This window comes from Branchiostoma belcheri, unplaced genomic scaffold (assembly GCF_001625305.1).
Source record: "Branchiostoma belcheri isolate BF01 breed outbred unplaced genomic scaffold, Haploidv18h27 scaffold35, whole genome shotgun sequence".
In the NCBI taxonomy this organism is placed as follows: Eukaryota; Metazoa; Chordata; class Leptocardii; order Amphioxiformes; family Branchiostomatidae; genus Branchiostoma; species Branchiostoma belcheri.
In genome coordinates, this window is record NW_017803965.1 from 5,430 (window position 1) to 17,774 (window position 12,345).

A 12,345-nucleotide genomic window follows, 5' to 3' on the forward strand; every position below is an offset into this window, starting at 1 on the left:
CCATTTCCTAGCCCTGTACCCCACCCCAAGGTTAGGGAATGATGAGAGGAGACGAGAGGTGTACTTGCAGTAGTGTGTATTCTTGAGAGAACATAGACTGAACTGGATACAACCGGTTCCAAGAAGTGGACTAGCCTACTCACCACCGGGGGTGGTGGGTTGTACCATTCTAACCCGGGGGTGTTCTACTTGTGCTATTTACACTAGTAATACTAGTCTCTGATAGAGTCAGACGTTTCAGCGAGTACCTGCAGTCTTTTTTACAGGACTGTGAGCGAGTTTCTAAAGATAAAGCCATGTTGGTTTGATACGGATGACAAGGAAAAGACGAAAATGTGCAGAAATCTAAATTAAGATTCCATTATTCGATATACCATACACTCTGTGTTGATTTGTTCAACCTTCATGACCCCGTAGACTTCATAATAAAGGAAACTTTTTTTGCCAAATTTTTCTTTATTATGAGGATTCTCACGCCCCCATCAGTTTTGAGGTTCGATCCATATAATCCTCGAGAGCAAAGGATTTGCCAATTTTGCGACTTAGATAAGATTGAGGATGAGGATGAGTATCATTGAGGATAAGTATCATTTCGTAGTCGATTGTACGTTGTATAGTAATGAGAGAGATTTCCTATATTCTTATACAATAGATAAGTTCCCCAGCTTTGGACATTTAAATGAATCAGAAAAAAAATCATATTTCTTATGAAACTTGACAAACCATGTATCATTAGATCTACATTAGATCTACATAGTTTAAGTATCATTGTTGTATCCTTTTCCTTATCTATTCATGACCTGTACTTAGCTTGTTAGAGCACAAACGTACAATAAGGGTATTTCATTCATTCATTCATTCATTCATTCATTCATTCATTCATTCATTCATTCATTCATTCATTCATTCATTCATTCATTCATTCATTCATTCATTCATTCATTCATTCATTCATTCATTCATTCATTCATTCATTCATTCATTCATTCATTCATTCATTCATTCATTCATTCAATAAACATGGCCTAAGTGGAAGTTTAAGTTCTATAACATGTTGACTAAACCTGTCTCTGTTTCCAGACGGAGTTAGCAGAGTCTAAGACAGTGACTGTTGTCTGGAGAGGTGTTCTGTCTGAGGAAACCCGTGTCTTCGGGAGCTGGGACGCTTGGAGAAACGGAGGGAAGGTCACTAAGAGGTGAGACAGTGTCATCACCGATCATGCCCACCCGTTTAATACTGGTTTATTTCTTTCAGACTGTACGGTACAGAGTAGCAGGGTCCTTGATCTGCAGGTTATTAAAAACTGTTGGCACAGATATTAAAAGCAATTCTTAACAACAGTTAAAAACAGCAAATTATTAAAAGTATTTACAATAGGTTGCGATCATAGTTAAGCGGTTACCATGTCATGACAGATTGTTGTTTTTGTTCAATAGTCTTACGAGGTAAGGTATGCTACTGTTTCTAAATCTTTCGGTTCTTGTTATGTTTACCGAAGGAAAACATATTGTTTTTACTCAGTTTCTTCCTCCTCATCTTCTGTTCCAAACACTAACCTCTGACCTGGCCAATAACATGATTTGTTGACGTCTGTCACCATGGTGACTGGTGTTGGGTTACATAATGTTGCAATTTCATGGTCTGCTCTGCTCCTGTCACCATACTAGTAGTACATGTATGTGAATGTGTTTCAGTAAGAATTAACAGGGCAGACCATGTCCGAAGGTAAACATTACGCATTTGCTTTGCAAATGCTACTTCTCTAGTTCTGATTGTTACCATGCTATCATTCGCTTGTGCACGCCGAACTTTCTCGGTCAGGACACGCTTTGCTATAGCCACTACTAGGGAAGCAAATCACCCTTTTCCCCTCCATTCTTCATCTCTCAGGAAAAGGTTCCGCATTGAAAGCTTCCTTGTGAAGGATTCCCATATGGGTACAACCTTAAACTTCAAGTCTAGGGTGAACAAACATCTGTCTCTATGGTTCCTTAATATAACCCAAAACTTGTAGGTGGTTCGTATGAGCCTTGTTTTCAGGTAAAAATTTAAGTAAAACAAAAAAACAAAACAAGACAAAACAAAACAAAACAAACATGGCTTGTGCTCTGGTGGCAGTGCTTTCTGTGTTACAGTAGTAGTCTGTAAGTTCCACAGTGCTACATTTGTACATCATGATTAACGTGAGAAAACGTCAAGAGGCAAAATTGTTTACTTCAAGTTTCAAAAGAATAAACAGCAGAAGCGTCCTTTTTCTTCATGGTTTAATCTGTTCTTTGGGGCTTCATAAGTCCCTTAACATAATGTTTGTGGTTTTGTTTTTGCAGTGACAGTGAAGAGTATACCTTTGTGATAAAGGTTGCTCCTGGCCGCTACGAGTATAAGTACAGGTCCTCCAGCGGGCATTGGTTCTACGACTCGAGCATGGTAAATACAATCAGCTTAACGGTGCACACCCCAGTTCTTCCACGATAGTCCGTTGTAAAAAAGTGACGAAAGGGTTTTGAGGGTCCAAGTTTGAGGTGACATTTCTTATTAACTGCCACGAAGTATCATTAAACATTAACATGGCTGAAGAGTGTAAGAAATGGTGATTTTGGGGTGAAAATTTCTTTTGGCTCCGAACCTTACTTCCGGGTATCCTTGCGCGCCAAGTGTAATCCGCCCGTTTGACCTTGTTTTCGCTCTGCGGCTTCGTAGGGGTGGATTTGCAACCCCTCGCGCCGTGGACTGTTTAGAAAATTACAGTACTAGAATTTTCTTTATAATTTACTCGGGTATAGTCAAGGCTTGGGTCTTTCTGCCAGCATCAGTCATTTCTGCCGGAAAATTTTTTTTGTGGGATTATCCTACGCGAAAATTCGCAATTTTGGGCATAAATTTTGGAGTGAAAATAATGTTTTTTCCGTTGATTTTACCAAACTTAAAAAGGTTGAAGAAACCAAACTCAGCTTGTCTTGTAGCTGAAGAGATGCCCTTTCGTCCCATATACAGTTATTCTCCTTCCGAATTTTTCCACGCCAGAGACGGTCGCTAGATTTGAGGGTGTGCAGCTTCGAATAGAGGCCCCAAATAAACTGGGGTGTGCCCCCTTAACGTTATTATAAATTTTCAGCTCTGGTCCTTTAAAATTTGAGCTATGACAAGATCAGTTTTTAGAGGTAGATGAAAACCTGAATATAGAAGTAGTCTATTTACATCTTCTTCTTATTATTATTCTTTGGCAGTTCAGTCTATTGTAGACTATTACATGTTATAATCCCTTCTTAATAGACTTATTTGATCAACGTGTGTGGCAGAAACTGTCTTGGATTAGTGTAAAAAGTACAGGCAACAAAATATGATCTAAAATCTGAAATCAAAACTTTGCTGAGGGACCACACATAACGTTTAAAGTACTACCTTGGAAGGTAACTGGTGAAATGGTCGACAGAAATGGAGAAAACAGAACTACGGGCTTTTTAGTTTTGTAGGTTCAAAATCAGATTAGTATTTTGCACACACGAACACGCCTGCATATACACTCTCATAATGGATGTTTTATACAACACACACACACACACACACACACACACACACAAAAACACATCCGCACACACAAATGACAAGCTTTGAACACAGTAAAAGACCGGTTTGCCTTTCAATAATGGCCTTTTTTTTGTCCACAGCCAACTACGGAGAACTGCTTCGGTACGTTGAATAACGTGTTGAATGTACCCGCAAGTGCCGTTGCCAATGAAGAGCAGAAGGCGCTCTCATCTTCCAAGGCTGACAAGCAGAAGCAGCAGAGCACTAAGATAGCTGACGAGAGGAAGCAGCAGAGCACTGTGATGACTAAGGAGCATAAGCTGCCCGACACTGTGATGACTGAGGAGCATAAGCTGCCCGACACTGTGATGACTGAGGAGCAGAAGCTGCCCGACACTGTGATGACCAAAGAGCAGAAGCTGCTCGACACTGTGATGACTGAGGAGCAGAAGCTGCTCGACACTGTGATGACTGAGGAGCAGAAGCTGCCCGACACTGTGATGACTGAGGAGCAGAAGCTGCCCGACACTGTGATGACTGAGGAGCAGAAGCTGCCCGGCACTGTGATGACTGAGGAGCAGAAGCTGCCCGACACTGTGATGACTGAGGAGCAGAAGCTGCTCGACACTGTGATGACTGAGGAGCAGAAGCTGCCCGGCACTGTGATGACTGAGGAGCAGAAGCTGCCCGACACTGTGATGACTGAGGAGCAGAAGCTGCTCGGCACTGTGATGACTGAGGAGCAGAAGCAGGTCGGCACTGTGATGACTGAGGAGCAGAAGCAGCTCACCATTCCCTTTGTAATGGAGGAACAGAAGCAGCGTGCCAATGTCTTGACTGTTGTGGAGATGGCGGACGAGCCAAAGCAGAGCTACGGATGCTTCAGGGGGCTCTGCAGCTCACTGTTTAGGCGTAAGAAGTCACGAAAGTCCAGCAGACAGACTCCTGGTAATGATGAGGGCGAGACGTCCAGACAGACAACAGCTGCAACTGGGGGTGAGAGGCCGGCTTCACGATGGTGGAGATTCTGGAAGAGAAGCCCCGGAAAGAAAAGCAAGACTGGCTAGCTCAACAGAATTTATAGAATTAGATTTCAATCTGTGAGAGTTTGATGGCTCATTGCCACATTTTAGTTCTGTGGTAAAGTGTAGTGCTACAATGATGTGCCATAGAGGTGTTGGAAGGTGCGATGGTGTGTTTTTGCACTAGCAGGTCTATTGCTTTAATTATAGACAGAAAACAGGAAAGTATCAAAAATGTCATTTTGAAATACCAAAGAAGGTATATTTTCATTATGTAATTCATTTTACAAACTCGATGTTTTTGTAGGTTTCCGTACACCTGATGTACACCGTATCATTTGTAATAAGAGATAGGATTTGTTAAGTTATACATAGCAGAAGAGTGACTTGAAGTCATATGCTCTTTATTTTGTTGTCAGCAAACCATTTGATATCAAGATGGTGGTAAATATCCGGTGAAGTACCTGACAGTGTATTTTTTTTTTTTACAGTTTCTTGAACTGGTTTAGAGAATACAGTTGCTTTCAGATCACCCTTATGTTTTTGTCACAGTATCTGTTTTAGTTCTAATGGATGACTTATTACATCCTATGATGACATAATTACGATGGTGTTGTACCCATAATACCCCATTTATTAGTATCTTAACGTTTATGAACCTAGATTGCGTGTCCCACTACAGGCGGTAGGCCACCAAGTTTTTTTTGTTGAAATCGGTGTTCCAACAAAAGCAGTGTGAATGAATGAATGAATGAATGAATGAATGAATGAATGAATGAATGAATGAATGAATGGTTTATTCGATCATTTTGATCAGATAAAGTACATCGCAGCCATGGGCTGAATTGCGTACTTTTTACATTTAAAAACAGTTAAAAGTAGACTCGAAATAGTGGCAAAAACTCATCTTTCTCAATTAACAATTCTAAAACATAAGAAACACTACCTTAAAACAGGTAGGTTGTATGACAGATACGTCGGAGTACTTAACGACACACACATATATTTAAAGGTACACAAGGTAAATATAACGTTCTACAGATAAAAATGGGTATAGGTAAATGTCATTTACGTCGGGCATTAGAACAATATTTGATCACAGATCTGTTTCATTCAGGAGGCGAGTCATGAAAGGAATTGGACTGTTCTGGTATCTTTTTGTCTTAGTTCTTATCCCAGTCAGGCGGTGCTTGTTTCTAGTGTCTCTTGAGCTGATGTCTCCTCGCGTAGGAGGGAGCCAGTTTCTTACAGTGTGCTTAGTGTATGGTGTCGAGCGTAGATCACAGAGGTTTGATACAACCCCGGGCACCTTGCAAACTCCTTTCGTGGACCGAGCACAGAATTTGTTCAGAAACAAGGTTCACCTCAGAAACAAGGTTCACCTGAGAAACAAAGCTTACCTCAGAAACAAGGTTCACCTGAGAAACAAAGCTCACATCAGAAACAAGGTTCACCTGAGAAACAAAGCTCACCTCAGAAACAAGGTTCACCTGAAAAACAAAGCTCACCTCAGAAACAAGGTTCACCTGAGAAACAAAGCTTACCTCAGAAACAAGGTTCACCTGAGAAACAAAGCTTACCTCAGAAACAAGGTTCACATGAGAAACAAAGCTTACCTCAAGTGCCCTGTCGGTCAGGGGTGAACCTTCTTCACGTGATCAGTCCAGAATGTTTATCCAGCCCGTTTGTCCACATTCCAGCCAAGCAGGGCCTCACAGTTAAGAGTCACCGGTCTCTTTTAGACGAAGTATGTGTCATTTGCTATAACCTAAACTATAAGAGTGGTTTGTCGTTGCATTGTTTATACTGTGATTCACAGCGTACATGAGAAAATCTATGGAAGGGATTGATATTATTTGCGTGTTCGCTTCATTGTTAACAGACGTGCCTTGGCGTCTTGACCTGTTTTCTTCACCTGTTGACATGCCAGTGTCCTTTCTGGTGTTGCTACCATTTGAAACGTAGTCTGCTTGGGGGTACCACTACGTTTACTTTGTGTACCTACTGCAATTCCTGATTTGATAACGGTCACTTAATTATAGCGACTTTAGCGGTCATTGTTTCATCGCTAAAATTTCATCACCTCAAATTTTTGATCACGTCCGCCCCCCTCCCTCTTGCCCCAAGCTTGTTACTGTACGGTCGTAAACACGCTTCATATGCTCACTACAGCATGTCGACAACGTACAGTACTAGTGGTTCACAGGAACAAGCATAACACTGGTGTTCTTACAGAAATAACATATTCATTATACAGAAATCATTTCATAGTTTGTTTCCAGTATCCTAAAGCAAAAGAATCAGATTGTTTTTCAGTTGCTCCCGTGAAGCCACTTCATACATTGTCTATTCACGTCAATCTTCAGGTTATCTAAGGGTCACCAAAGCGCTGTAAACATGCAGGAACACGAGTACCAAGGTATTAGGTTTCCTGGTGAAATTTCTAAGGAAACTTTGGATGTCATTCCTGACTACCCTGTCCGTGATGACGACATTTTCATCGTGACCTACCCAAAAGCAGGTGAGCTGTATCTTTATCGTATGGCGTTCTCTAGAACTTCGTAATTTTATCGCGTTTGAAAGCGGTTGCCTTTCATCATGTTCAACCTGGTTTAACCCAATTTGCTCTGTAAACAGCTGCGTAATAATTATGAGTAGCGTTCAAAAAACTTTGCGACCTTCTTGAAGCAAGAAATACAAATCAGATTTAATATAATACATAAAGGAATAGTAATTAAGGGTTAATGACCCGCCCCGAGGTGAATATGGTGTGATAAAGCCTTGTCAGTTGCTATAACCACCGAATAAAGCCACTGAGTGAGCACAGCGAACGAGGTGGATTTATGAGGTGGTTATAGCAACTGACAAGGCTTTATCACACTATATTCACCGAGAAAGGGCAGACCATTAACGCTATTATCATATAACCCATCAAAACTTACACAGTAAAGAGTGACACATTCCTGTTCAACACATGCAAACTTAAATAGAACATTGTGTTCCATCCGGAGTCACCCGAGGTCACTGGAGAGGGCGTGTTCTATCTGGGTCAAAGGCAGTTTCACAGGTGTTCTTATGGGAGTCACCCGAGGTCACTGGAACACAATTCAAGTTATTTTTGGATTTTTTAGAACAAAGGGGTGTTCTTTTTGGGTCACCTGAGGTCATATGTGGGTGATTATTGGGTTGTTTAATGTATGGATTGGGATGAATAAAGACCCAGTTTTGACTCTATTTGTGACATTATGGCGACATAAGGAATGTGGAATGGAGCCTTCTGATTGGTCAACGTCACCCGGCTATATGATAATAAAACATAAAGAACATCAATTTCAAAATCAAAACACAAGTCGGTTTGGTATCAAAGAGTAGTTTTAGAACCCATGTTGATTGTTAGTATTAGAAGTCCTAGCAATGTTAGCTTATGTATTTAGCTACTGCATGTTGTAGTTTTGTATCTGACAGGTTCCCTTAATTTGAATTTTTATTTTATCAGGTACGAACTGGATGATAGAGATAGTGAGCAAGGTCATGAAAGCTGCCGGAAAGATGGCTACTCCTGAAGAACACTCCATGTGGTGTTTCGAACTGCATATGCCGGGAGATGAAAAACCACGTCATGAACTTATGAAAGACGCGCCATCTCCACGTATAATCCACACACACCTACAACGGCACCTGGCCCCCAAAACGGTCGCCAATCCTACAGGAAAGGTACCGGGATTGTTTTTTCACAACCTTTGTCTAATATTGAAATACACTCTTCTACTAAGGAAACCCCTTGCTTCTACCCAAGTCCACTCATCAAGATTAATAAAAGAAAGTATCTAAGGATCTAGCACACCCCCGATATGATATAACATACATGTATGGTGACAGTTGATAGATGATAGCGTTACATTCTATAGTCGATAGTCATAGTCCGTCCAACATGTTTTGAACGTTGCAACCGAGGCTGCCCACGTCATTGGAAAGAAAATTGATGTTTAGTCGACTAATACATTTACCAATGGACAATAAGTCCTTACTATATGTAAATGAATATTTGTGAAATAAAATGAATAAAAGTCAAATTTGAATAGGTTTCGCAATAAATAAGATTAAAATAAAGGTCTGTGACATGTCCAGACGTGTTTTGTTTATGTCTCAGAACCTTCAAATCTGAATAGTACCCACAATCCATCTCGCCACGCATGCGCAGTTAGGACTCGTACTCTGAATCCGCCATATTGGCGTGCAGGATAGAAGAGCAGTCTGACGTTGTTTTTTTCGTAGATTTAATCGGCTGTCTATCACTGTCCCGTTTGGTCTTACACGGTTTTGCCTCTTTCACCAATGCATTTGTTCAGAAATTATGCATAATACATAAGATTTCATACACATGTTGAAAATGTCTTCACACAGTCCTCTTTTCTTTGTTTTCAGATAAAAGTAATTGTAGTGATGAGGAACCCGAAAGACACGGCTGTGTCTCTGTACCACTATAACAAGAAAATGGTAGAGACGTACGGCGGTTGTGATGCTATCAAAAAACGTCTCGAATCTTGGGAAGGGTATGCAGAGGTCTTTCTTAAAGGAAAAGGTAATTGCAACAAGCAATCGCAATATGGTGTCATAGCACCAAAGAGATTTCAAACAAATAAAATTCTCCCGAGCAAGTGTCAAGTCCAAATTTCTAATCGTAAACTCTGCCAAACTGTCTTAACAAGCAGGTATGCCCTCTACAAAACTTACAAGAAACAAGCACCCATAAATGCATACAGACCCGTAAAATTACCATCTTGGCAACTGTAAGATATTGCACAAGACTCTTGTACGCAAGTGATATCACATATTGGTGAATGGAAATGAAGTTGCTAAATGATATTCAAAGTTCAAAACTATCTAGTTTTCTAAAACAAAAAAAAAATCTTTTTTTTCCGACTTAAGGCATTTTTGGTGACTTCTACGACCACGTCCTCGGCTGGTGGCAGATGAAGGATGACCGCCATTTTTTCTTCATCAAGTATGAAGACATGAAGAAGGTAACATTTCACACCTGAAAATGCCGAGCAATACTGAAACATCTTTCCCATCGTATCTCTTCTTCTGATTAAACTTATACACATAATGTAAATCATCCAGGTATATGTCGTCTTGTATTCAGGTCGTACTTGAAAGATGTTTGACAGATATTGATCTTATTGATATCAATGTTGTTATTAGTAAATTAACGACTAAGTACTTATTTATTAATTGAAAGACTGACAGCAGTGCCAATAGTGTCGCTCAAGAAAGATCAAACTTGCACGTGGTTAACACACCGATCCACATTGCTATTCCCGTGAACTGATTGAAGACTCTTCTAATGAACTTTTCTTCATCGCTTACATGTTCATAAAGTTCACCATGATTCTTTCGTAACCCCTGCTTTGACTAGTCCGCTAAGCTTGCCTAAGATAGATGTTTCTGACTCACGAAGACGAGATGCTGCTTCGGTGAGCTTTACTTCAGAAGTGGTCTATGTGGCCTTGTACTGAGCAAACGTATTGAAAAAAAGACAACTTTTGAATTGTAATGTCCGGCAGTGACATCGACTGTGTTTTTTGTTTTGTTCTCATAGGACCTGCGTAGTGTGGTCAGCGAAGTTGCATCCTTCCTGGAGACCAGCCTGGACGACGCTGCCGTCACCAACATCGCCGAGTCATGCACTTTCGACAGTTTGAAGGCATCTTGGGGCAAATCAGAATTAGCTATGAAAAAACTCATCTGCAGAAAAGGTAAGGTAAGGTAAATTTTAAAAAAATAAACATTATATCGCCGTATTTGATAGCAGGTGTAGACCTGTACTTGCACATGGTGTTGTGTAGACTTGTACTTGCACAATGCACATGGTGGAGACTTAGCTTGTACTTGTATATATATGTTTTGATTTTATGTAGCACTGCGTGCAATAACTAATAGTTTTGAAGTCTCATCAAGACCTATCCAAATTTATATTATAAGACAAACTATGTAAGCCTTTTAGAATAATCGTTTTTGCAAACAAACGCACACAGACAAACAACAAACCCCATGAAGAATATCAAAATATAACCTTGGTGAAGGTAATAATTTGATATTGTTTTGATTTTTGTTCCTTGCAGGTATCATTGGCGATTGGAAGAGCATGTTCACGCCGGAGCAAAATGAAGCCTATGATGCCAAGCACAAGCTCAGGCTGGATGGAACTGGTCTGGAGTTTGATTTTGAGTAGTACAGTACAAATGTGCGTGTAGTAAATGTCAGTGTAGAGATCGCGGCCCGGCAAAGTCACTGATTCTGCCGGTGTCAAGCCATATACATCACCCAGCCGAATATATGGCTCCGACACTACTTGGGGGTTTCTAATATACCCAAGACATACCCAAGGGATTGGAGGGGTTAAGTCGTGATGTGGGAGACTAAACCTAACCTAACCCCAATCGTAAGTGTACCCTTAGCCCGGAACAATGATACTAACCCTAACCCGAACACCTACCCTAACTTTAACCCTAGCCCTAACACCTTACCTTACAACACCGGCAGAGATCCCTATCTCATCGAGGGAGTGAATCCTGATTGTCAAGCAAGTAAATTCATTGATTTACTAGTACATGCAATAACACAGGAACACACGTAATCAAGTCTAGTGCTGGGTAGGCCTTGTCTTAGTCCTAGGTTATTATTTGGGGAGCATCACACATTCAGTTCAGTTGTAAAGACAAACATACATGCATAATATTACATCTGAACAACATGTCAATAGCCTTTGGTGGAGGAGGGTTGAGATGTACGATAAAATAACACATGGTCTGGCTACCAGCTCTTATTTCCACTTTTTGGCACGTTGACTTGGGAGAAACAGCAATGTGCTGAAAGATATCTACTAGCACATGAACAGCAGTGTCGTGTAATACATATACAGTCAAACCTGCCCAAGGCGACCACCCAGGGGACCGAAGAAAAGCGATCTCCTTGGACAGGTGGTCTCCTCACAACATGACTGAGACATAAATGTGCCATAGTGGTACTGGAAGATGCTATGGTGTGGTTTTGCACCAGTGGGTCTAATGCTTTATTTGTATACAGAAACTATTTTTTTGTCAAGATGTTCAGGAAAGTATCCAATAAGCCATTTTGAGATGCCAAAGAAAGTACATTTTAAATATATTACGCAAACTTCTTTTCAGTTTATAAACTATACAAATGGGATGTTATCGTAGGTTTTCATACACAAGATTTACACCTTTTCGTTTATATTAAACAAAACACAGAATGTTTTAAACTTTAAACAAAAGAATTAGTCGATGGACAATGTCCTTTCTGACTATACTATTGTCAGCAAACCATTTGATATCAACACGGTAAACGTTTTAACGTTTTTGAGGCCAAAAAGAGCAAAAGGGACATTTTTGAATACATTTTTAAAAGATCCCAACACTAAAACCAAAATAGCCGCGGACAAGGTAAAAGTATTGGAGGTGAACCCTTATCTTGTAGAATATAGATGCCAATAGTGTTGTGAGTATATGAAGTGAGCTATGTATTTTTTAACCAAAATGTGCATTTTTAACCAAAAAATCCAATATACTAGCATCACATACATATCCACAAGTATCTAGTAGATTTCAAACACTACTAGCATTGTGTTAAGTTTCAACATGATACGGCATCGCTGGGCAAAGTTATATACGGATTGAAGGGTTTTTGACATTGGCTATGTACTTAGTACGTGTCACAGGGGGAGTTGTGCCCGGCGCCCGTTATCATACACGTCCGAACGAACGTTTCCGC

The 12,345-nt window shown here is 40.4% G+C and overlaps 1 protein-coding gene across 1 annotated transcript in view; it reads left to right on the plus strand.

The window, feature by feature from the left end:
• The first annotated feature begins 3,676 nt into the window (after window positions 1-3,676).
• The window catches only part of LOC109475895 (sulfotransferase 1C4-like), a 12,369-nt gene continuing 3,700 nt past the window's right edge, over window positions 3,677-12,345 (plus strand). Inside the window, exons 1-6 of the mRNA XM_019776716.1 lie at window positions 3,677-3,691; window positions 6,918-7,072; window positions 8,048-8,265; window positions 8,977-9,133; window positions 9,481-9,575; window positions 10,154-10,310. Of these exons, the coding sequence (XP_019632275.1) occupies window positions 6,949-7,072; window positions 8,048-8,265; window positions 8,977-9,133; window positions 9,481-9,575; window positions 10,154-10,310 (751 nt within the window). The 5' untranslated portion in view covers window positions 3,677-3,691; window positions 6,918-6,948. The remainder of the gene's footprint in view (window positions 3,692-6,917; window positions 7,073-8,047; window positions 8,266-8,976; window positions 9,134-9,480; window positions 9,576-10,153; window positions 10,311-12,345) is intronic.